At 36.6% G+C, this 26596-nt stretch overlaps 1 protein-coding gene and 1 long non-coding RNA gene across 2 annotated transcripts; one reads left to right on the top strand and one right to left on the bottom strand.

Annotated features, from left to right (window-relative positions):
- Positions 1–740: 740 nt before the first annotated feature.
- Positions 741–5665, bottom strand: LOC121429862. The gene is made up of 3 exons (XR_005971975.1): positions 5510–5665; positions 3525–3608; positions 741–2350 (listed from the first exon to the last, which is right to left on the bottom strand). It is a non-coding gene; the product is annotated as an uncharacterized LOC121429862 (long non-coding RNA).
- A 7245-nt stretch (positions 5666–12910) lies between these two features.
- Positions 12911–26075, top strand: LOC121430394 (DCN1-like protein 2). The gene is made up of 7 exons (XM_041627680.1): positions 12911–13016; positions 13131–13344; positions 16435–16603; positions 20118–20248; positions 21674–21756; positions 23189–23285; positions 25686–26075. Exons 1-7 carry the CDS (start codon positions 13014–13016, stop codon positions 25760–25762), a joined length of 774 nt encoding a protein of 257 aa, XP_041483614.1. The 5' UTR covers positions 12911–13013; the 3' UTR covers positions 25763–26075.
- The last annotated feature ends 521 nt before the right edge of the window (positions 26076–26596 follow it).

Here is a 26596-nt window from a genome sequence, read left to right as displayed (position 1 = left end):
AATATATAGAAATGTGGAATTTACCTCAATTTCAGACCTGTCCTACTTCCAAGAGCAAATGCTGGTTATTCTTTTTGCATTGTTTTTTTCTTTAACCCGTCGACCATATGCGCGGGCGATCAAATTATACGGCGATGGTTTTTGGCACTAGTATTCAATCCGTTGGCACTAGTATTCAACCTAGCGATTAAAGAAGGCCCTCTCTCTCAATCTGCCCTTGTCCCATCCGCCTATGGACTAGACCATTTGAGATGAGACCAAACAGGGAATTAGTCAAAGCCAGAGACTTACATAGATCTAGATCTAGTTTAGCTATCTAGGCCATTTTGAAATTCGCAATCTATCATCACTAGGTTGAATACTAGTGCAATTAAATACAATTCAGTGCAATAGGTCATCGCCACATAATTTGATCCTCCGCGCACACAGTCGACAGATTGAAAAAGAAAATACCGACAACAGATCACTCTGGAAATAACAAAGGTATGAAACTAAGCTAAATTCCCCATTCCTAAATATTTGGGGGAATTTGTCCAAATCTTTGAATTATGCTGGGTTGAATACTAGTGCCCTTACGGTATTCAATAAAAAAGGGTACACATCAAATTTAAATATGTTCAGTAAATATTTACTTGTGCTGCCTCGTCACTTTTTCATTTGGGGTTAAGACAAACACCAATGAATTTCATTAATTTCAATCATAAGTAATAAAAACAAATGACAAATCAATTTTTTGATAATTAGATATATTTTCAAGCCATACTGATATCTTACACTCCATTTTTTTATATAATAAAACAGAAAAAATGTCCATAATGCATATGGCAAATATTCACCGGGTGATAATACCAATGTATCTCAATTTTGGAGGAAAATCTTTCCTCTTCTTTCCTTTTCTTTTCATGTCAAGTGAAACCCTGTCCATCCCAATTTTTATATCCATGAAAAAGGCCTTTAGGCCACGCCAAAGGAAGATCATCTAATCGAAAGCAGTGTTAGGACAGCAAACATTTCCCTTTCATGAACATTCTACCCTTTTGTTAGATACATGGTTTTGTCCTCCCAGCACTAATATAAATTTTATATTACACAATGAAAATAGTTAAGAAAATGCACTTGCCAGTTACTGGACCATCGGAATTGAAATATGTAAAATATGATGAAACAGCACCACACTATCATACATTACTGGTGAGTGACACTGCATTGCGCAATCTTAGATCAATTCCATTTCCAAAGATATGACCCAATTAGAACATCTCTGTCCATTAAAATTGCGAATAATATAAGCAGTTTTGGAGCAAAAAAAAGGGGGGATTATAACCTACATCCATTTATAGCAAATGCCATCAGTCTCTAAAAACAGATGGTCATGATGTTCATCGCTACATGTATGTAAACACATGGATAATGGTATGTAATTTCAGATTTAGACACTTAGTTGCAGACTGGCAGTCACTAATAATTATTCTGGCCCATAAATGATGTAATACCCCGTTACTTTACAAGAATCTATGATTGATTTGTATATTTGTAAGGCTGTTTTATAATCATTTTTATCATACCACAGAGGAAAGGGGTGGTCCCCTTTTCAATACAAGTACATGTATTTTATTCTTATTAACAGCCAGAGGGTTACATTAATTGATTTTAAGCCTTTACTAGATTTATCACACACATTAATGGTACTATAGAGGTAAGGTTGAACATATAATATCTCAGGTCGTGTACAGAAAGAGAATCAGTTACACAATTGCAATTCAAGTTTGAATGCAATAGGGTGTCAATTGAAAACCTCTCTTCTCTCCTTGACATACACAAATTTGGGCACACCAAAACACTCACCGATTGATGATTGTGTTTTTGCTTAAAATTCTATTCTTATTACGTATGTTGTATAATTGACAGTCTCTCTACGACCCTACGGCACCATACCAAAAGTCTGAACCGCATCTTTTCCTGAGGAATCCTACAAACAGCTTTTCATTGCGATTCTTTTTATCATGGACAATCAATGAGGATGCGGGGGGAGCAGCTGTGAAATGACGAAGTTCCTGGCTCCTGCGGAAATCATGGCATGGAATTTTGGTAAGGTGCCCGAACTATGCTCATAAATATACAACATACATGTAGAGGACATTTGAAATGAACTATATTCGTGTTGAGATCAGAAAAAACTCTGTAACGATGAACCGCTGTAGTCCACGGGTATATTCAATGACATGGATCTGGTTTCAATGTTCTGTATGATCGGTCTCCTGGCAAGGCATGATGGGAAGGATTTACAAATGGCATATGGGACTGGTGTAGTTGGCTACTTCACATCCACACCGGCTAATGACTCGAGTCCCTGTAAGAAAATAGGGGAGGGGCAGGGGATAGGAGGGAAGAAGAGAAAGAAAATAAGTGACAGAAGATAGATACCAGTATAATGAAAGGAAAGGTATACAGGAGAGAGAGAGAGAGGGGGGGCGAGAGAGTGTTTGAAATAGAGAATAATAGAGGGAGACATTTATTTTGTACTTCTTGTTTTGAACAAAAATATTGGCAAATGCCAGTGATGTTCTAATACATTAAATTCATTCATGGGTGCATAAATAAATGAGTTAGAGACGTTGTAGGAGTGGCAAGACAAAAAAAAAAGAGAGAAATATTTCAGAGATTCTTTTCAATGAGACTACAGCCACACCAAAGATACCAACCCCTAAACGACCAATGATATGTCATTGGAAATAACAGATTAGATTTGGTCGGACTGGAGTTGGTTTCCCCAGGGTAACTGCAGCTTACTTCATAATAGACCAGTTCGTAGTTACTTCATGGGCAATTTTGGTCAAATGACCTTTCATTTCTTTCATCATGATAGACAGATTTCAAAGCAAGATATTACGTAAGCTTGCCTTACATAGCAGGATGAAGAAATTGAATAGACCAGGTGACTAGAATAGCACACCAATGAACACTTAATGAAGGTATTTGTTGCATTCCTACTTTGAATGCATATCTTAGCATGTTGCACAATGTACTTGACAAACTGTGAAATACCAGTCGTTCGTGGAAGCATTGTTGTTTTTTGTGGATGTAAATGAAAACGACAATTCAAAAGAATATATGAATAATCAAGACATCAAAGTTGGTGCTTATCTCATTAGATTTTAAAGCACCATGTCACTTTAGTACAAATGACCTTCTTCTGATCATGCGTAGAATCTTTTGATCATGCGCAGAAAGGAACTACGAACTGGCTTATTGAAAACTACACCTTGCATGTTTCCATGGATATATTAAAATCATGCTTTTGCTGAAGCAGTTAGGCTACAAAATTCGCAACAAAAAAATGGGTTGGCTAAAATCTTGCTTCCAAAGAAAAGAAATTCACAGGTACAAGAGATCGACACGTGTAGCTGGAGAAAATCTGTAATCAACACATCACTAGCTTTAATAACGGATAATATAACTCACATAAAAAGACATTCATTCCATTATTAAAACGACAAAATGAAATTCGTCGCCATATTATTTACCTTTGCTTTCCAGTATTTGCCTGCAATTTTCTGATCCCTCATGATCATTGTGTAGTCAAATCTAGTTGGTGCTGTTCTCCTAGCCTGTAAGATTGTAAATGAAATAGATTTCATGGTTTTGATTGCCATAATGGGGGAAATAATGTAATAAGCAGATTTTCTTGATGTCAAACTTGCAGACTTATATTTTCATTTGAAAGTTGACACCCTTAGGGTGCTGACCGGCTTTATTTTTAATTGTTTTGCCTACTTCCCCCCCCCTTATTTTTTTACTGGCACATGGTGCAGTATTACTCCATCCATGACATGGGTATGAAGGGGGGGGGGTGGGCATGAATGCACACCTAACAATTTAATTGAACATTAAACATTTATTTCTTTTTATTCTACACAACTTTTCAGTTGATTGTTCTTCATATTCTTATAAGCTATTTTGCCAAAATCTCATAAAAATTTGGAAGAAATACATGCACATGATTTTCTTGGAAAAAATTATGGCCAGAAATTTTCATAATGAAAAAAAAAATGGTGCCCTTTTTCCTTTGCCTGAGCACCACCTGGCACATGCTTCTGGATTTTTATTAGAAAGACTGCATGTCAAGGTTGTCACATGAAATGCCTATAATTCATTATTTTGTCCACCATTTTGAGTCAAATATTTAAATGAATATGTGTTTATGTTTCCTTGCATATTGCAAAATTTCATTTAAAGAAAATATCTTGAGAAGATGGGGAAAACCGTGCCAATGTTTAGTCACCATCTTGTTCTCTTTTATCCTTCACCAAGCACAGTGACAAATTCTGTACAACGGATAGCGGAGCGTTCAACGCTAGCGGTCTTGTACATTTTGCTTATTACATGACGTCATCCAGCCACTGCCGAGAGCCAATTTATGAATGAAAATATAGTAAGCATGCGCAGTGCAAGCCTTACATTTCCCCACACAGTATTCCACCAAAACAAGTGTGCAATTCTATATCACCTCATACCAAAATCGACCTAGAATTTCACTTTCCTATATTTTATATGAATTATGAAATTATTCTTGGAGGATCTATTTTCTCACCGATACCACAGGTAAGCGAATTTTGATTACTTCTTGCTTTTCCGTCAAAATCTAAAGAATTAACGTCGATATGGCATCGTGTTCATTGGAATTTGTGTGCAACGTGCACAAAGTCAATTGGCTTCCGGGTTTCGGAGCGTCGCGTGAATATGCATGAAACTGCAGAGTTTCGATAATTTTCGATTAAATCCCGGAGCGATCCGATTATGAACCAAGACCATTTCTCGCATACACAACGTGACCGCAGATCGTTATTGATACTTCCGGATGCAGTCTGAAGGAATTATTTTGGCGACCACGTGGTCATGACGTGATCTGCGCGATTGACCAATCAGCGGTCTCAGAATCGCTGTGCGGAAACGATCTATCCGTTGTACAGTCTATGGTCACGATTTGTCGTTGTGCCAAGGCCCAAGCTACAACTACAAGACGCACATCAAGATGTGCATCTATCTATTTATTTCAATACATGTCATTGATGAGGAAATGATCTGATTCAATCAAATGGCAATGATCATTCTGTCTGATAGTGGATTTTTAAAATTTTTTTATCTAACTTAATAAATTATCACACTTTTCAGAAATCTGAGCATGGCCATATGTGCTAGTAATTTATTTTTTATGGCATTCCGCTATTATAGTGACTGTTTTATTCTTAAATTTCTAATTCATAATGATATATACATGGGACATTCAGACTCAGACCATCGTTAACACTGGCGCAAGTGATTTCTTACGCACACAAGCAAACGATCAATGTCACAGTTCCATGATACACGCATTCAAATTGTACATGAGCTCACTCGCCAGCTACAGCACATGCATGACACAGTGACTCACTACACTCGTTCTCAACTCAATCAATAACATGTCATAAAGCATATTATATGTTTCCCAGACAATACAAAATGCTTTCACCTTTCCTCCATGTTGCAGCTTCTGTACTGTTATAGTAAGGCCACCTACAGCCGTTACACAGCCACAAATAATAGCTAATCCTGGTATTATTTCATACCACATCTTGCCCGAAAGGGATTTTGGACGACCGCAAAGGAAATCTGAATGAACTTATCTGGCTAAAATTTTTAAGGTCAAATTGCCGTTCGTATCTTATAAATTCATTTTATAAAATAAATGAAATGCTTTTTATTTATTTTTGATAATAATTGAACAACATACATATGTATCAATATTTTTTATTTTAAATTCATACCAATTTAATTAGAATATGACGTTTATTACTATTACATTTTTGAAAGAATTAGAAAATGTTTAGATTGGCAACGGTATGTTAAGTTTCGAGAATCAGCGATTTCACTTCAGGATGTATGAGGTTTTGGGCAACTCGTCCATGAATAATTCGGCAACGAATTGGGCATTATTCCAGGGACGGTTCGGGACCGAAAAAATGTTTTCATCCACATTTTCTCCGATTAGCCGCTCAAAGCTGATTTTTGTTGGTTTCTTTGAAAGGGTATTCTTGGCAGTTACTTCTTAGACTGATTCTTAGGGGATTCTTATCATAAACAAGATAATAATGAAGAGCTATTCCAAAAGGGGCTGAATCCACTTTTGACCAATAATGATTTTTATTCATACACTGCGAGAATCCGTGAGAAAAATGCAAAACATATCACATTTGATTTTTTTTAAGTTGGCAAAAAGAGTTAAATCCAATACACTTTTGTTCCAAAAGGAGCTACATGTATAAATCTACTGACGGTCGGTTGTTTGAAATTTGTGATTTTTCCTATTTTATATTAAGTTATGCCTATATATGCATTGAATTTTTAGGTACATTTCGTGGATACAATTTAACACCATCAGTGCAAGTTTTGCTGATTTTTTTTTTACAATTTTAATAAATATTTTTGGATCTAGCTCCTTTTGGAATTAGATGTCGAAAAGTCAAAGTCCTTAGAAAAGAGATGACAAAATATTTATTTTTGTTCTCTGTAATTTTCAATGGATAAACTTCAGAAAATGTACTCTACTATTTTGCATGCTGGATTAACTTTTCGGGGAGATAATAATGACCATTGTTTCCATTTTAATATTACCATATTGCACCATTAAATTACTATATAGATGTTATCCAAGAAATATTGTAATTTATAAGCTTCTCTAACATGTAGGCCTATATAGAGGAGAAAACTGATAATAACAATTTGTTAAACTTAATTGTACGAATGTGCTGAAATGTCAGCGCGCAAAGGATTAAATTGGCAAAATTGATATTTTACTCAGGTTTTGATCCAAAAGGAGCTAAATCCATGAATTTAAAATTTCAAAAATTCTTTACTTATTGATAATGAATGCTAGATATCATGATTCTGAAATCATGATTTAATCAAGATGATAGTACTATATCAAAATACTACAGCAGTGGCTAAAGGTAAGAAGTGAAATTAAAAAAAAGTAGGATTTACAACAACAAAAAAGTGGACATGTGGCTCCTTTTGGAACATTGTTTATCCGATCATTCCGACCTAAAACTTTCTGTTGGTATGAAGTTAAATGAACAGGTCAGGTATGTAAAATATAAACAACTTATTTGGAGATTTACATCTAAAAACTGGACATTCTATTAACGCTGGGTGCTGTCCTATATGCGAGCGCGAAGCGCGGCATAAAACCTTTTATCATCTGATTTGAAACTGGATAGTTTAAGCATGTTTTAAAGGAATGGCTGCATGTCATGCATGCGCGTCCGGAGCTCTTTTTTCTCTCTCTTTTTTTAGATTTATTTTGCATTACATATCTTTATCATAAAAAGGAAAGGTGTTTTCCCAAATCAATAATGCGAGTGCGAAGTGCGGCCGGATTTTTGAAAAAAAGTGTCAATTTAAGCACTATAAGGGGAAAATGAAGATGATATGGATAGCACATTTTATCATCATATGAAAATGGTGATAGTCCTGTCCTAAACGCGAGCTGAAAATTGCTGATATCAAAAGAATATTACCTCATTTGATAATGGTCTAATTAGAGCGCGAATTAAGACCAAAGTGAACTGGCACTTTTGTAATTATGAATATAAATAGGAGGCACATGTTTAATATATTTTTAACAATATTAATGCGAGTGCAAATCTGGAGCCGAAATTTATGATAAACTGACATTCTCGCAGGCATATAATCATATGCGCCGGGATCGAGGTACCGCTCTAAGTCACATTTTGGCAAAAACACCCCTTTTAACCCCAGGGACACTCACGTATAATGGCAGTTACTTAACACCCCCTTTTCATAAACCTTGCATGCCAACCGTCTCTAAGCTTATCATGATTTTATTAATTATTGACCAGCCCCTTTTCTCCCCCGTTCTTGAGAAGACCCTCAGTTCATACGTCAGTTTGAAGACCCCCCCCCCCATCATTTGCCGTACGTGGGCCATCTAACTTGTCAGTTCTTAGTTAAGCACCATCATTAGCGATTTCTGTTCTCAATAATGAGAAGCTCTATGTCTCAGATTTCTGAGGCCACAACCCCCCCCCCATAGGCGGCGGAAGCGGGGTGGGGGGGACGGGGGACGTGTCCCCCCTAAATTTGAGGTGGGGGGGACGGCCCCCCCCCCTAATTTTTTTTTTTATAACCCTTTTTTTTTTTGCTTGTCCATTTTTTTTTCAACGTCCCCCCTAAAGTCACGTGGACCCCCCTTGAAACGTGTGTTGTCCCCCAAAAAATTTAGGTTGATGACTTTTTTTTTTTTTTTGCTTGTCTTAAATTTTTTGGGGCGCTTGTCCAATTTTTTACCTGTGTCCATCCCAAAATTTCAGGTGGACACCCCCTAAATTTTTTGGCTTCCGCCGCCAATGGCCCCCTCCTTCCGAGTGCCCTGGTGTTTCATTGCTTCACGCTGCATGCCCCGTTCGACATAGAGTATCGAGTCAACAATTTTGAGGGGGCTGGGTCAAACATGATGCACCTGCATGGCCTAAATTGCGAAAAAAAAATCTCTAGCGAAACGAGTGAGCAAAAATGTTGTTTTATATAATAGCCGATTTGTGACAAAAATAATTGACAATTTAATTTAAAAAAATAATATTCTATTTCAAAATTTTCCATTTTTTTTTTGGTGATGGAACTTTTGGGGGCCATGGCCACTAGCCGTTTCCCCCATCTGTACGCCAGTCAAGCCAACCGAACCAAATCTTAATACCCCACCTCATATACAGGCCCATAAGCGTTTTATAATCATTGTAAATATCATAATGATGCATGTCTTTGAATGAACAAGCGCATACATAGGAACCAGCATGACTACAATAATTTTCAGAAGATATAATAATCCATATCTGAAGGGCGGATGTTAGACACCACTCCCCCTTCCCCAGTCCCCGCCCCGTCGCGGACTCGATCTGTCAAGCGACAAGAAGTCATCCTTCGTGATGGAATTTTCCAACGATTACTTTGAAATATTTAATAATCAGATATAACACTTTCAAAAAGGTTTCAGTGCTCGATTGAGCAAAACCTTTTTGAAATTGGTATCTGATTATTACTTTCTTCACGAAACACACAGTTACTCAGTGGCGTAATGAGCCCCCCCCCAAAAAAAAAACAACAGGGGGCTATAGATGGCGTATCGGGTAAAATTTATTTTAAAAAAGTTGTGAGCGAAGCGAGTGAGCAAAAATTTTGGAACTTCTATAACGAAAATAAAAAAATCAAATTTTGTGATAGATTTTGACATAATTTTCAGAATATATTCATTACATAATTACTCCATCCTTCTCTTCTCTCCTTTTCTTTCCTTTCTTCCTTTTATTTTCTTGGTCGTTTTTCTTTTGGGGGGATGCAAGCGCCCCAAGCCCCCCATCTGTACGCCAGTGCAGCTACTTCAGTTAAAAGGCATTTTGAAATATCTATTTGAACCCTTAAAGGGATGGTCCGGGCTGAAAATATTTATATCTTGATACATAAAGTAGAATTCACTGAGCAAAATGCCGAAAATTTCATCAAAGTCGGATAACAAATAATAAAGTTTTTGAAGTTCAAAGTTTAGCAATTATTTTGTGAAAACATGCAGTCATCATAAATATTCATAGGTGGGCTGATGATGTCACATCCCTACTTTCCGTTCTAATGTTATTACATAACATTTTCGTTAGTTCATATTGTGTGAATAAAATGTCTCCCTTATATTGTAATAAGTTGCAGCAATAAATATCTAATGCACTTAATCAGTTGTCAATCCAATTTTTCTGGGTCTTGGAGGAAAAATTTTGAATGAACCTAATTTCATATAATAAAATACAAAAGAACAAGTGGGGATATGACATCATCAGCACACCAGTCCTAATGAATATTCATGACGACTGTTTTCACAAATACTTCTAAATTTTAAAATTCATCAACTTTGTTATTGGTTATCCGATTTTGATGAAATTTTCTGCATTTTCCCCAGTGAATTCTATTAAGCTGTAAATACTTTCAGCCTGGTTCATCCCTTTAAGTGACTTTTTGGGCGCTTTGTCCTCCTCCCCTAAGAAAATACGTTCCATCGTCCTTATTCCCACTTAAAGGGCCTACAGTATAAGTTTCATGAAATTCGAACATATGCGCTCTGTCATTTAGATTTGGGTAAATATGCCATTTCCCCCTATGTTTTAGATTGAGGAATGCCAATTTCCCTAAGTTGCCCCCATAATGCACTTTAAAATTCGCTCAAACACCCCGTTCTTCTTTCTTTCGCATTTAATTTGTTGAGGAAGGAAGGGCATTTTACTTCCGGGCTTTCCCTTTTTGTCTTTTGTTTACCTTCCATTCCTACATGAAAAATATGGGGGAAAAGTTATGAATATTTTAAGATGTTCGACAATAGGGCCCATATTTAGTGCGGAACCCAAGAAAGAACCCAGAAGGAAACACCAGTTCCTCTGGACCAGTTAGACCAGTAACTGGTATACCAGTTAACTGGAAATTAGAACATCGGTTTACTAACTGGTCATACTGGTCCAGTTAAATATTAAACTGCTCTTGAATTACTGGAATTTTATACTGGTGGTTTCTGGTGGTTGTTACTGGTTGCACTGGTCTTCAATCATGCCGGTATCCAATTTCAGCTGGTCTTTACTGGTATTTTCTACTGGTTTGACTGCATGGTCCTCGAGCTGGTCGAACTGCTCCTCGTACTGGTCTTATTGGATCAATTTATTAGATGCATTTGGTTTGTTATATACCATGGTCAGTGAAATGTGATGGAAAATATGGTTAGTAAATTAATCTTTCTGCTGTTATTCTAAATGTGATGTGAAATTACACATTTTCATTGTGAATTAGTTCACACACTTATTTAGAAAGTTTTTAAACAACAGTGAGTGCCATTGCAAGGATACCATTTTAAATCCTGATTTTTCGTTTAAAAACAGGAAATATGCAAATGAGGTAAGCCACGTGATCAGCATCATCAGAATTACTGGTATTACTGTTCTTGACCAGTTCAATTTCAAACAATGAATTACTTTAGAACAGTTGACTCTATCAGAGGAATATATTTTGCTTCGATCTTAATCATTTAAAAAAGGAAATAACTATTTTAACGATAATGTTAGGCCTAATACTTGATAATTATGATAATATTAATAATAATAATTACAATATCAATAACAATGATAACAGTAATAAGAAGGATAACAACAATGATCATAATAATAATAATTATGATAATTATACTATATAAGAATGATGATAACTATGATAAATAATAACGGAATAACTTTCTCTAAATTGCAATATTCATTTTCCATAATTCGTCATATGATCTGACTCGAAATAAAGTCATTATTTATTGGACCAGTACAACAATTTAAGTGGTACTTTGTTTTAACTGGTCTCCAGTTGATTTTTACTGGTCCAGTTAAAAATCAACTGGTCCAGTAAACATAAACTGGAAACCGTTAAAAATCTACTGGAAACCATTTATTGGACCAGTAGCATCAGTTTGATGAAAAACAATTTAGCTGTTATTACTAATTGATTCAACTAAAATGCAGTTGATGAAACTGGTCTCCAGTTGATTTTTACTGGTCCAGTTAAAAATCAACTGGCCCAGTAAAAATATACTGGAATTTCTGGAAACCAGTAAACCAGTGGTCTTACTGGTTTTCCTCCTGGGAAATTTTGAATTGTAAATGCTGTCATAATATTAACATGGGCGGCCGAGCTGCAGAGAACTATCATTGTTCATGGGGGCATCTATTTGGTGCGCCCCAAACACAAAAAATAATCCTCTGTTCAGTCTCCACTATAGCGTACCTGGGGGCGGCAGTTTGCCCTCCCTGACGAGCCACAAACCCGCATGCAAAGGACGTATCCCTTCCCCTGACGAGCTTGAAAGACCTTTTTGCCTCCCCTGACGGTCTTTATTCCCCCCCCCCCCCCGACGAGCTTGAAGACCCTTTTTTTTGCTTGTCAAAATGGGCCCGGGACGGTTTTGCCCCCCCCCCCCCGTATGAAAATCCTAGGTACGCCACTGTCAGTCACTCATGCTATTCAAGCAGTGAAGTACGTGCTCCAAACTAAAAAAAAATATTCTTCAAATTCTAGAAATATCCAGTCAGCTGAGCTCCCAACAATATTACATGTAGTCACTATACAGTGGATCATAAATCTTTTATGCCACGGATTCCTGATCATATCTCTTCTAGAAGATGTAGACATGACGAATTAAATCCAAGATATTGTCATCTGATCTGATCTCCCACCGTGAGGCAGACATGACGGGATTCGATCGAGAGTCATCTCCTTTTTCATAAGAGAAGCATGACGTGATGATGAACATCTGGGTGGCACTTTTAAGCTTCTATAGTAGGCCTAAGGCCTACATAACAAAAAATCAGCTCGCGATTCTCGCTCGATTATATATAAACTGGCCTTTGCACGGTTTGCACCCCCATGTTCTAATTCTCTTATACTTTGTGCCGCCACTGGTATATTGACCTAAGTGAGCGGGACCTTTTCCCCGTTTTCTATTCTCGTCCCTCTCTATTCCATTCCTTTCCTCCTACTCCCTCTTCCCTTTCTCCTCACCTTTTCCCTTCATTTTCCCCCGATCCCCATTATTTCCATTCTATTTCTTTTTTCTTTGTCTTTATAGGCCGCTCGATCGATCCCTTCCTCCCTCTTATATTTCACTTTCTTTCCTTCTCCTCCCCATTTCCCCTCCCTTCATTTCCATTCATTTCCTTCCTTCTCTTTATCCCTCTCCCTTTCTCTCTACCCCTTTCTCATTTTTTCCCAGGGGGGGAGGTCTCTGCCAGCTGGTGATCCGTGCCTATGGGGGCCGACACAAAGGGCCGATATATGCTAGGACGAACTGTCTTGTAAAAAAAAAAAAATCACTGGATGAGCAACACTACGTGATCGCGAGATCTTCATCTAAAGTAATGTTAACTTGATAGTCAAAAAAATTCTTCGAAATGGTAAGCAGATGTATTTTCGGTGATCCTTCGTTACTTGCATGAATATACTATTGAATTATGAACGCAATTTTCAGTTGTTTAATATGAATTACGTGTATTTTTTCACTTTTACAGCATAAATTAAAGTCGTCGCAGAGAGAAAAGGTTCGGCAGTTCATTGCGTTCACAAACACGGGTGAGAAGACTGCAATTTACTGTTTACAACAACATGAATGGAAGCTTGATGTAGCTTCAGATAACTATTTCCAAAAGCCTGATGTGTACTACAGGGAACCCAAAGCAGCAGTTGATAAAAAGACGCTTGAACAATTGTATAAAAGATATAAAGGTCAGTATGAATTGATCATGTTGATGTTTGATTGTCATTGACATTAATTTATAATATTATTTTGATTCACTGATTGTTACAAAGAATGCATGCAGCCGAGTGCGATAGTGGAAATGCAGAGCACGCAATTTTCTTTAGATAGATGCCGCACTGTGCACAAGCCGCTTGCGGCGAGTGCCCAGTGTTCATCTGAAGAAACCGAGCTTTCTCTGCATTTACTTTTACACACGACACTTGACACAGCGAGTTCATTATTTGTTTTATAAAATAGCAACAGCCAACACAGAAACAAATTCTAAAAAGATACAGTACAGTTTTGTTGGACTTCTCCCGGGACTCTTAAAATTACAGCACTGGTTTGCTCAAGCGTGCAATATCAATTTTCGTTGCGCACCTTTTTCACTGCCGTGTAGTGCACAAAAAAAGTTGGATGTCATGTGACGCGTATTGGCCAATCGCGATGCTTGAAAATACAGAGCTATTTTATAACATTTGATATTAATATGATGGGGTGTCCAAACTTCGCTGACTTTTCAAAAATATTCATCAGGTTTAAATTTATTTATTTATTTTATTTTATTTATTTATCTTCCTTCATATCATTGTACAATACATAATCATACAACAGTACATTTCAATATATTACAACCGGGAAAGAGAAGAAAGATGAGGTGACCAGGAGAAGCAGAGCTTGTAAATTAGGTCCCTCAGAAGATCACAACTACTTACTCTGTACATGGCTTAAAAACAACTAGATAAATCTACTACATAGAGCTAACATATCTACAACAGAAACATAAAAAACATAAAAAACATGTATATATAATATGTTAAAGTGATTAAAAAAGAAAAAAGAGAAGAATAAGAAGAAGATAAGCAATGAGACAGAAGGAGGGGGAAAATAGCAGTGAAAAGTGAGGAGGTAGAGAGGAAATCATGAAATAGGGCAAACCAAAAGATAACAATTGAGAAGAGATAGTGGAGGGGGACAAGGGGTTACACAATGCGACATAAAACAGATAGACCACACAAGGACAGAATGACAGGCTGGCTCAGTAGATATCATTGACCCCACTTGGATTTTATTTTTTTTTTCACAAAATATTCACAATTTATACAAAACCAATTCAAGAAATAGTTACCACATTGATGGCAAGATCGTAAACTATAAAATCATTGACGAAAATGGGAAGTAGGTCGCTCTGATACTCCGAGTGACAAAGTCAAAGGTGGGATTTTTTGGGGCTGGGGGGAAAATATAAAATTCATGCAACATCGCGATCTTTAAAAACAATTAAAACTAATTTTCTTACACAAAGTTTCACTTCTTTTCCATGCTTCTATCAGTCTCAAAATTGGTGATTTAGAGCCAACATGGAGTTCCTCACACGTATAAATAATATGCTGCCGATTTCAAACATCGCATGCGCGAGGGTCTGAGGCAACAATTTTTCTGTAAACCCCAATTTAGAGGAATTAAAGCAAGACAAAGAAACCCAATACTTGGCTGAAAAAATGGTTTAAAAAAAATTGTAAATTTAGGTAAAATTATCTTTTAGCTCTACTATTAATGGTTTACATTTACTTATTTTAATAGGAAAAACAAATTGCCTGCACCCAGAAACATATGAATAGACACCAAACGAGAGAAAAAGACCACATAAAGAAGTTGTAGTAAAGAATGTGATTTTCTCCTTTTTTTTTGGGGGGGGGATGTCGGCCACTTTGGATTTTGGCCCAGCACACTTTTTTCTCGGACCCAAGACAAGATATTGTCATTTCATTTGGAGTAAAGGTTGTTAATAAGGAATTACAATTTTGCCATATTTTGACCTGTGTATAGCCCACTCCTATTTGAATGTGCTTTTTTTTGTTGTTGTTACTTTCAACACATTGCCAATCTAGAGTGAGTAGATGCACTTGATTAAAGGGATGGTTTGGGGTTCGGAGTAAAACAGTTATACATGTATGCACATCATCATGAATATTCATTAGGTGGGCATGATGTCACATCCCCACTTTCCTTTATTTCTTATGTTATTATATTGCATGAAATCATAAATGTTTCATTATTTCATACATGTGTGTCTCCATTATGATGAAATAAGTTGCGGCAATAAGTAATGCACTTTATCAGTTGTCAATCCAATTGGTTTAGTTCTGGGTAGAAAAATTTTAAACAAACCTAATTTCATATAATTCATGGCATTGATGATGTGAATAGAGATCCATTCTTCACATGATCAGCTACTACTCAAGCAACGCATGGCGATCCATACAAGCTGTTAATGGAAAAGAGTAGACTGAATGTGAGACAGAAAACTTTCAGTGTCAGAGTGGTCAATGATTGGAATTCTTTGCCATCAGAAGTAGTGACAGCATCAACGGTCAATAGCTTCAAGACGAAGCTAGACAAGTTTTGGTCTTCGTTGCATTATGTCCACCCATAGGAACAGTGACCTTTTTCACTGCATGTTACAGCACACAGGCACAGACACAGAATGAGAAATTTAATACCCTAGATAAGGAGACAACGTACAAGATTGACCTGGAAACTTGTCTGCAGAAACAACTGTATTTTTCCAGTAGATCCGGTATAAAGGTATAATGGAATACAAAAGAACAAATGGAGATACAGTATGACATCATCAGCCCACCTAGTGTATATTCATGCAGACATGCCTAGAACTGTTTCACCGGAATAATGCAAATCTTTAAACTTCAATAACTTTGTTATTATCCGATTTTGATCAATTTTCAGCATTTTGCTTTGTGAATTTTATCACCATCCCTTTAACTTGAGTTGAATTTCAGGAAATGCTCTGTATACTGCAATTGAAATGGTCATTCATTTTGTTGTACATTTATGTCTTTATGTGTGATTGCTTGTATTCAAGGTGAAGAAAAACTGCTTTATTAAGGAGACATTGTACCATGTGTGACAAGCTACTTCAAATCATATTGATTTTTATAAAGAAGTCAAGTCATTTGGTGCTTGGTAACTAATGGATCATAATTTCCATTATTCTATTCATTTTTTACAATAGTATATTCCTCTGTTTGACTTTTTTTTAAATGAAAACTGTGCAGACCCCCAGGTGGATGATAAGATCCTAGCTGAAGGAATTTCTAGGTTTTGTGAGGACTTGAACCTAGACCCTGCCAGTAGACCTGTCCTCATCATTGCATGGAAATTCAAAGCCGCCACCCAGTGTGAATTCACGCATAAAGAGTTCATCGATGGCATGACAGAGTTAGGGTGAGTTTCATGGGTGACACGACATTTGCTCCTGCGACAATTTCTCCAAGCTTAATTTCATCCAAGATGTAGGGTTTAGGGTTGCATTAGGGTTTTATGTTAGGTTTAGGGTAGGGTGTAGTGTTAAAGCTTGTGTATAGTTTTGGTAAATCCACCAAAATGCACCTATCACTATTCCAATTCATTGCTAGCTAATATGAATGGATATGCCCTATAACAGTTATGATGTGGAGGATATGAAATGAAAATGTGTTTTACAGGATAAATTTTGCGATTTAACATGGAAATTTAACTTGATCGGGTCACCGATCAAATTGAAATATCGGTGTGTTTTTGTCTTTCAATTAAATCCTATTCCAAATCATGGAATGGGCTGAAACTTTCAAGATATGTTCTTTGTCTGTAACTTTTGGATATCTAATCACTAAATTTATAAGATAAGTGCTTGAATGCCCATTTTTTTAATTTAAAACAAGCATCGCCGAGAGAGGGCGCTATATATCCAAGATTTGAATATTTGAAATTTTCTCAGAGAAGTGCAGTTGGAAAAATGTCTAACAGTCTCTACGCTTCAGTATGACTGTCATATTAGATGATATTCGATTATCAATCACATTATTGACCCTTTACAAAAGCTATACACAGGCTTTAAACCCAGTGTTGAAGTTGGTCATTCGATTAGTGGGTGGAATTTAGAGCGAAGCAATTGTCGCTGGAGCATATGTCATGGGACCCTTTCATGTTTTGAATCTGGAAGTGTATTTGTAGTGTTGTGGTTGGGTTAAAATTCTCGGCCCCATGTTGTAAATTTTTCTCTCGCGAGAAGTTGATCACTTTGTGGTACACTCAATGGGTCATGGGTACCTGGGCCCTGTCTTACAAAGAGTTGAGATTGATCCAATCAATCGCAACTATTGAAAGCCAGCAAAGACAACATATAAAATGCATGTTTGTTAAAAAAAATGTTTAGATATATATGATACATTATTCATAAATTCATTGACTTCTGTACAAGTCACCAGCGCTTGAGAGATTGTTTTCTCCTTTGTTAACAAAGGACGTTTTTCAAATTTAATAACACTGATGGATTTCCATAGAGATACGATCGATTGAATCAATCGTAACTTTTTGTAAGACGGGGCCTTGGTTGATGTTTCACAAAGCTCTTTGTATGTTACGAGCGATGTTTAGAATGACTGGTGATCCTGAAGTGATACGCACCAGATTTCCATTGGCGTTGATTTAGTTCCTAAGAAAGGGTCACCAGTCATCTTAAAGTCACTTGTAACTTACAAACAGCTTTATGAAACACCTATTTAAAGGCCAAGTCCACCTCAGAAAAATGTTGATTTGAATCAACAGAGAAAAATCAGACAAGCACAGTGCTGAAAATTTCATCAAATTCGGATGTAAAATAAGAAAGTTATGACATTTCAAAGTTTCGCTTATTTTTAACAAAATAGTTATACGAACAAGCCAGTTACATCCAAATGAGAGAGTCGATGATGTCACTCACTATTTTGTTTTTTATAATTGTTTGAATTATACAATATTTCAATTTTTACGAATTTGACGATTAGGACCTCCTTGCCTGAAGCACAAAATGTTAAAATAATGGAATTCCACGTGTTCAGGGAGGAATGAAACTTCATTTCACATGACAATGATGAGAAAATAAAAATATTTCATATTTCTTATGATAAAATACAAAAGAAAAAGTGAGTGAGTGATGTCATCAGTTCCTCATTTGCATACTGACCGAGATAACCATATAACTGTTTTATGAAATGAAGCGAAACTTTAAAATGCCCTTTCTTATTTTACATCCGATTTTGATGAAATTTTCAGTGTTATGCTTGTTGAATTTTTCTCTTTTTTTTCAGATCAAGTTTTTGTTGGGGTGGACTTGTCCTTTAAGGCTTAAATTGTCTGAAAATAGACTGAAAAGCCTTTTAGCATATAAAAACCCCCACCTGGCAGGATCCATTCCTTGAATGCGCAGAGCATTTGTTGAAAGTTGGCACAAGCAAAAAGATGGAGTGTAGTGTTCTGGTGGGCCTGGCTTTCATCTATTAAAACAGAGGGTCCTGGGTTGGAATCCCAGCCATGGCATAATGATATCTTTCAGCGAGAAATTGATAGACATTGGGCTGCACCAAATCCAGGGGAGATGAAAAGGTATTGGACTATCGGGCAGAGTTGAGTGCATTCTATGTCTTTAACAGCTGGAGAGCTAAAAGGCCCAAGTAATATACAGTGTATATCAAAAAGTAGAATTGAAATGGGCCTGGCAATTTTAAAATTTACAGTGTGGGGGTTATTTTAATTTTATCATGTAAATTATGATAATATAATAATATGTCCATTTATATAGCGCAGTTACTATGTGCATATACTCAACTGCGCTTTGATACTTGGTATCATATTATTACCCCGGTTGTAGCTGAGCTGCCATATTAATAGGCGCTAGAGCGTTCCAAGGAATAAATCCTATCGGGTACCCATTCACCTCACCTGGGTCGGGTGCGGCACAATGTGGATGAATTTCTTGCCGAAGGAACTTACGCCATGGCTGGGATTCGAACCCACGACCCTCTGTTTCAAAGTCCAAAGACTAATCCACTGGGCCACAACGCTCCACTTGGGGTTCACTCTCTGCTATCAGATGCCAGTATAATGCTATATGTAGTATTGTCCAAATAATACACTTTGAGTGAGCACTGCCCACTTTTGTAAAGGTTTTGCATGTTGTGTCAAGGAATAAAATAAATGCTAATTTGTTTTATTCCTTTATTTTGTTGGTATTATTGATACGTGAAAATAAAAATGTTACATTGCAACTTTGCTACGAAAATTAATATTTCAGCCCTAGGTAAACATAACTTGGCAGCAGGATCTGAGGAGCATGAATTGAAACAAATCAAAATAAGCAAAAGTTAGTTTCAAACATCTCTTTTCTTGATTACATGTACGTTTTGTCCTTGGATATTACATGTAGGGTGGGGCTTGATGATGGTTGAATATGGGGAAAACATCTTCAAATCAATAAATAGCTATTGTGCTCTTCATGATTTACATGTACATCCACTTTTATCTATAACTAAGTCATTTTACACAATGTTTAAAAGTAATAGGTAGGCTAATCAGTGCTAATTCAAGTGGAAACTTTTCTTGACTTTCATATTGTCATTTGCTGAAAGAGACTTTACCAATGAGCTAAATATAGAATAAGAAATGTTGAAAGAAGACCATCTGGATATTACAGGTTTTTTTATTTTATAGTATTTCTATTAAAGTGTAACATTTTTGGGTTAAATGCACTGAATAACTGATCGTTTTAATTTTATTTTATAGGATTTCTGTTAAAGTGTGTCATTTTTTGGGTTAAATGCACTGAATAACGGACCTTTTTAATTTTTGTTATATTGGGTTTTGAAACCACTCTTAACGACCCAGTTGAAATTGATATAGATATTATATACGTGTAATATACACTATGTTTTCTTTTTTCCAGGTGTGACTCAATACAGACATTGAGACTAAAAATACCGTCATTGGAAAATGAACTCAGGGACACGTCCAAGTTCAAAGATTTCTATCAATTTACATTTAACTTTGCAAAGAATCCCGGCCAGAAGAGCTTAGGTAAGACATTCCAGGGAATAATTTTATTTCTCTTATTAAGCGTTTTGGTTGTTTTCAACTATGCTCTGTAGATGTACAGACCCATGTACATAAAATCTGCAACGTAGAGGAAATTTTGTATAGCAGTCATAAAAAAAATGTGGAGCAAATTGCAATGTGATACTATGACAATTATTCCCTGCATTCCATTATTTTTGTCTTTTACATTCCTTCCTTTTTTTCTAGAATAACAATGCATAAACATTTGAACAATCGTGGGGTAACGTATTAAGAGACATAATGGAATATGCTCCAGGGGGAAAAGATTACACAGGCTAAGGGGCGATTTTGCGCCACAAAATATTCAAAAGACCCCTAGAAATTAACAAAAGAGCCCTGGGCCTCGTTGCATACGTGTAAAAGGTTCTATGATGGTAATTTTCATGGAATCTTTATTTTGATTGGCTGATGAGCATTGTTATCATGATTGTTACCACTGGATGACAAAGTTGCTAAACTCTTCTGCATGCGGTCCCTGGAATATATCCATTCACAGGCATGATAAAGCTCATTCAATGTTACAGATTAAAGGTAAATGCTTGTTTTGGTAACGATATCAAAATGAGTCCGTACAGAATCCAATGAAATGACCACCAAAGTGTCTGTTTGTATAAATAAAACGCATGTGCCAAAGGATTCTGGAAGAAATTGTGTAATTGCTGAGAAATCAGCAAATAAGCACAGGATTTGGGTAAAGCGTCGGGCCCGACGCTCTAAGCAATAATTATACATTGTCCCACGTGCGCTTATCTGTGTTGGGGATCTTCGGTGTGAACATTTTTCAGCGTAGATTTCAAGATTTCACAAAGTTTAGTTAATGTAACTGTACCAGATCTAGATCCTCTGATATACTGACAATTAAGCCTTGTTTTACAGACTTTCTCATGAAATCAGTGTTTACTGCAACTACTGGAATTTCTCTTTAAGTCAGTAGGTTGTAAAACATTGCCCCCGAAAATTAAAACAAAAAAATTTACCTGATATGTTCTATATCAGTCTATTTATACCGCAGTAAATTTTTGTTTCTTATTGGGTAGATAGTAATCACTGAGATTTAGTAAATGATTGTAATGTATTTATGTTTTATAATGAGGGTTGATTTAAAGTTTAGATTTTGACTAAAATTGATATGTTAAAATTATGTATGCATCAGCCATTTTGGAGAACATCTCAATAGATTTTCCATTTTTTTTATGTGTGAATCTCAGGCATTCGTTGGTGCATGATATTATTTTATTAATGAATTGTCAATTATGTGATGTTTTCTATGTACTTGTTTATTATCCCCCTGTTGTAAATTTTGTGTATATTCCGCTATTTGAAACCATGATTTATTCACAGGAAAGTTTTGAATTCAATTACATTTTGGTATCTGTCGTTAACTAGATCTTGAAATGGCCATCGCTTACTGGATTATTCTACTAAAAGGAAGGTTCAAGTTCTTGGATGAATGGATGCAATTCCTCACAGTAAGTTTAACTCACCTTTTGTGAAATCGGCCCATTTTAACAAAAGGTTCAGCTCTATTAAAGCCATCAAAAAATTGATTTGAATAATCTCAGAAAAAAATAAGAAAAAGCAGGACATTCAAATATTTTACAGAAATCAGATGTAAAATTAGAATTAATGACATTTTAAGGTTTCATTGATTTTATTTTACAAAAACAGTGGTATGTACAAAATGATTGTAATAATATTCATTATGCTTTATGTGCTTCATACATTTGAACAATATCTCTCTTCCTGTTACAGATGGCCCAAGTGCAATAAACTGAGACATCGGGCCCTCGTAGAGGACACAAAGTCTGATAAAGCATTCATATTTAAGTTATATATATTTTTTATCTTATAAAAACAGAAATATGAGAAAATTTGATTTATGCCCTCGCTTTGCTGAAAGATATCATTCTGTCTGAAGCTGATATGATTCATGTTTTTTCAGGAGTTGGCAGTTAATTACAATTGATGTACCGGTATAAGAACAATGTAAATGTAACTTATATCAGAGATAAGCTGTCTGATATGAAATTTCCTTATAATTTTCATTATAGAATTTCTACGTATGGTACTCTGGTATTACTCCTGGTACTAGTTATACATATTGAATTGGTTTGAGGAAATTTGAATAAATGTGGAAGGTACAAGATAAATGTTACCACATTGTAATTTACATGTACATATTTAGATTGCACAAGTGACTCTCATATAATCATGTATTAATTTTTTCCTTCCCCTAACTGTTCATTATGTTTACTTGACATTATAATTCTTCACCAAGATGAAGTAAATAAAATATTGAGATTGGTATTTTTTGATTGGTAAAAGAAAACACAAAATAATCTGGTTTAGCAAACTTTTGAATGGTTTTATATAGTTGTTTTGGCAGGTGACTGAATCCCGGGTTGTGTGTTAATATGTTCCGCCCTTGATACACGGATGCAAGTACAGTAATTTAGAATGAGTGCCAAACATTTTTCCTAGGATAGGATGTTAAATGGAGGTCCCTTGTAGAAGAGAGTAGCCACTTTTGCATGTTGATCCACTGCACTACTTGTGTGAGAGTAGGGGAAAACCCTGATGTAGTGGCCCATTTGCACTCCCCCAATATCGGGAAAAGAGGCCTGCTAGCTTAGTCTGCAGGCACAGACCCTGTTTGAAACTTTGATAAACAAGCGTGTCTTCACGCAAAGACTAGCACATACAAAACTTGCTGTTTTAGAAACCTTCAGTACACAAGGCATGAGTAGGCTGCAATTCAGACCCTTTACTCAAGTGAAGGGTTTGCCCAGCAGACTAGCGGGTCATAGTGATTCAGCTCGCTTTTTACGTCCCAGACACAAGGTCAAGGCAAAATAAATTATAATGATAATGATGTGATTATGAATTTCTTTTTTTAAATAGGAACACCACAAAAGGTCGATACCAAGGGATACATGGAACCTGTTGCTTGACTTCAGTAATATGATTGCTGATGATATGAGTAATTACGATGAAGAAGGTAAACTTTTGGGGAAATCTAAAGGCCACCGCACACCTTACGACCCGATCGGTCGCCGACTGGCTTGCGACTGGCTTGCGACTGGGTGAGGGGAGATGAATCGCAAGGCAGTCATAAGCCTCGACACCGCACACCTTGCGATCCGATCTGCGACTCACGCATGCGCTTTTTGCTTTTTGGCATATCATCTGAGAAATTGTGATTACTAGTGCATATGCGCATTGTTTATCATAATATGCGTTATGCAACTCTGCTGTCTGATTGGCTGGAAGTTGGATTGAGCTTGCGATCCAGTCATAAGGATTCAGCATGTCAAATCGTTCTGATTTTCCTTACAACTTGTCTCTGACCGGTCTGCGATGATCAAGCTGACAAGAGCTGTGACGTCACATCTCCCCTCACCCAGTCGCAAGCCAGTTGGGTCGTAAGGTGTGCGGTGGCCTTTAGTCGTAATAGTCTTGTGTGTACATCTTTTCTATGAATATAAGGATGATAATAATATCAGGAATTAAAAAAATAAGAAGTAATGGTAATAGTATTATTCATTACATTCATCAAACATCAGGCAGTATTCTTGCTTTATCTCCCATTGTTCAAAATTGCCCCTAACATTGATAAAATTACTCTTACATGTAGGCCCAAATTCACAGAGGTGGTTCGAAAACCATTGGTTGAACCCATGGTTTATGTAGATTTCCTGGATAAATTACGCTTACTTAGTGCGTATATAAAAAATGTCTAATTATGATGCGCGTTTTTGACACAGTGCACCAAATTGATGCCTGTTGCTGTGGTTATCCAGACTATTTTATTCATGAGTTCACTGTTCTGAAGTTATGAGTCCACTCTTCAAACAGTGGACTCATTAATAAAATAGCATACTTAATCATGGCAACAGGCGTCGATTTGGAGCACAGTGACAAAAGCGCGCATGAGCATTGGACTTTTTTTAATATACACAGTAAATACATGTAAGTGTAATTTATACAACAAATCTGCATAAACCATGTGTTCAACAGGTTTTCAAAACCACCTTTGTGAATTCGGGCCAATATGTCTCCTGAAGGGTGTTTCACAGGGAGTTAAATGTGACTTAGGGGGTGTTGCAAGAAAATATTCGCAATCAATCGCAAATATTCTGTTGCAATTTCACAGTTGATTGATCACTTTTAACTCTAGCAAATCAGATTACACTCCTTGTTTCATAGTTTCATAGAGCAGATTAGCAATCAATCCCAAATTTGCAATAAATTGCTCGGCATATGCTCGATTTCGGGAGCGTAAATAGACTTGCAGTTGATCGCAAGTGTCTTGCAACGCCCCATTAGAGTCATGCTTAAATGCCATCATGGAAGTGATATGTACATTTACTGCACAACCTTGATATTGACTTAGGTGCAGTTCATGCCAGACATGCCAAATTTCTTGTACATTAACATGTATAGGCCTTATAGGACTTACCGAAACTCATACAAATAAGATGTTTATAGGAAGTGTTGAAATGTGTATTTCAATCATTTGCATGCATACTGGCAAAAAATCACAAATATCCAAGAAGTTTGGGAATATATTAACCAACCTTGGCCCTGTTGCATAAAAGTTTACTACATGTATTATAGTAACTTTGCCATCCAGTACTAACTACTATGGTAATGCTGATCAACAGCCAATCAGAATCAAGGATTCCATGCAAGTTACCATTGCATGGTAAAGTTACCATAATGTTAACTCAGTTCAGGTCAATTTCGGTTCAGTTCAATTTTACTTAATTCCAATATTTAAAAACTTTTTACAACACATTGGATAAAAACATGGAATTCAAGATGAAATAAAGCAATATGATAAGTATGTACATACATATTGGTATAGATAGAGTATTGAAATTAGGTATAGCTGTAAAAAAAACATAAAAAAGTCTTGACAAGACAGCTCTCTTAACGTGAAATTTGATCAAATAATAAATTTTATGCAATGGGACCCTGTTCCACCAAAATATGTCTTCGTACTGCAAAATCGTAGAATAGCATTAAAAACTGACATACTGAAGCTTTTCGACATGCACTCATTGGAGTAGAATCGCATGAATGACCAAAACACTAGAGCAAAACAATATATAATAGAACCTTAACCAGACAATGTACGCAAAATGGTGAGCTGTGATTGAATATCACTTGTAACTTGGCTGTAACTTGTTTACTTGACAGCCGATCACGGCTCGCCATTTAGCGTCCATTGTCTGGTTACGGTTCTAATATACATTGTTTTGCTCTAGCGTTTTAGTCATTCATGCGATTTTACTCCGATGAGTGCATGCCGAAAAGCTTCAGTATGTCCGTTTAAAGGCTATTTAACGAAATATGTCTTCAACATTTTTTTTTCTGGTTTCTCTGTTCATCCTAGGTGCTTGGCCTGTTCTAATAGATGCATTTGTAGAGCACGTTAAACCCTCAATACCCTGTAAAAGTACGGTAGTGTGACATCGTGAAACATCTCTCCTCCTTCCTGCTGCCGCCGCCGATCGCGTCTTCATCAGTTATTTTCACGCTCCAATTACACGCTGAAGGACAAAAGAGTACGAGCGACGACGCCTTGCACGCGACAAGGGACTTTCGCAACGACGTGTGAACTCTGCGGAGAGGCGCCGTGGACACTGTGTGTGAGGTTGCTGCGTAGGGGTATCGCCTGGATGATTTTCTACATGATTTGTGTATAATATAGATCGCAAGTATACCATGCTTTAAACCGTGTTTGAACTTTCTAGTGTGAACGTAAGCTGCATGATGTTTACTAGAGAGGACTGAAAAAAAAAATCATGTTTATATACAGTATTGGGAGAGTTTTATGGTGTGTCACTATTTAACTGTTAAAGAACTAACTTCTAACTTTATGCTATTCTTATGGACCTGTTCATGTCGAGCCTGCACCATGGTCGGCATTAACGCTACTGAAATTCGTTCTGTCAATGCAGCCAATGATTTTGAAGGAAAGGACAATTATTATTTAATGAATTTGCATCAGCATCTGTCTGTAGTATATTTGTTGTACATTGAGCCATCATTGCCATGCTGAAGTCCACGCAGGCGCATGTCTAGCCGGATTAGACACAGTAGTTATGAGAGGCTAACGTTTGTCCGAGAACAGTATGGCCCCTGATTTCGTCTTGTGTGGAACCTGGCTAGATCCACCGATCCATCCGATGCAATTATTTCATGAATTTGGACTTTGTCTTACAAACAGGTGTACATGTAATGATTCCTGTTTGATCACTTATCCTCCAAAGATAACATTGTTACCCGTATCAGACATCTGAG

Source organism: Lytechinus variegatus, chromosome 16 (genome assembly GCF_018143015.1).
Source record: "Lytechinus variegatus isolate NC3 chromosome 16, Lvar_3.0, whole genome shotgun sequence".
Taxonomy (NCBI): domain Eukaryota; kingdom Metazoa; phylum Echinodermata; class Echinoidea; order Temnopleuroida; family Toxopneustidae; genus Lytechinus; species Lytechinus variegatus.
Note: the sequence above shows the minus strand (reverse complement) of the source record. Positions and strands in the feature narration are given on the sequence as shown.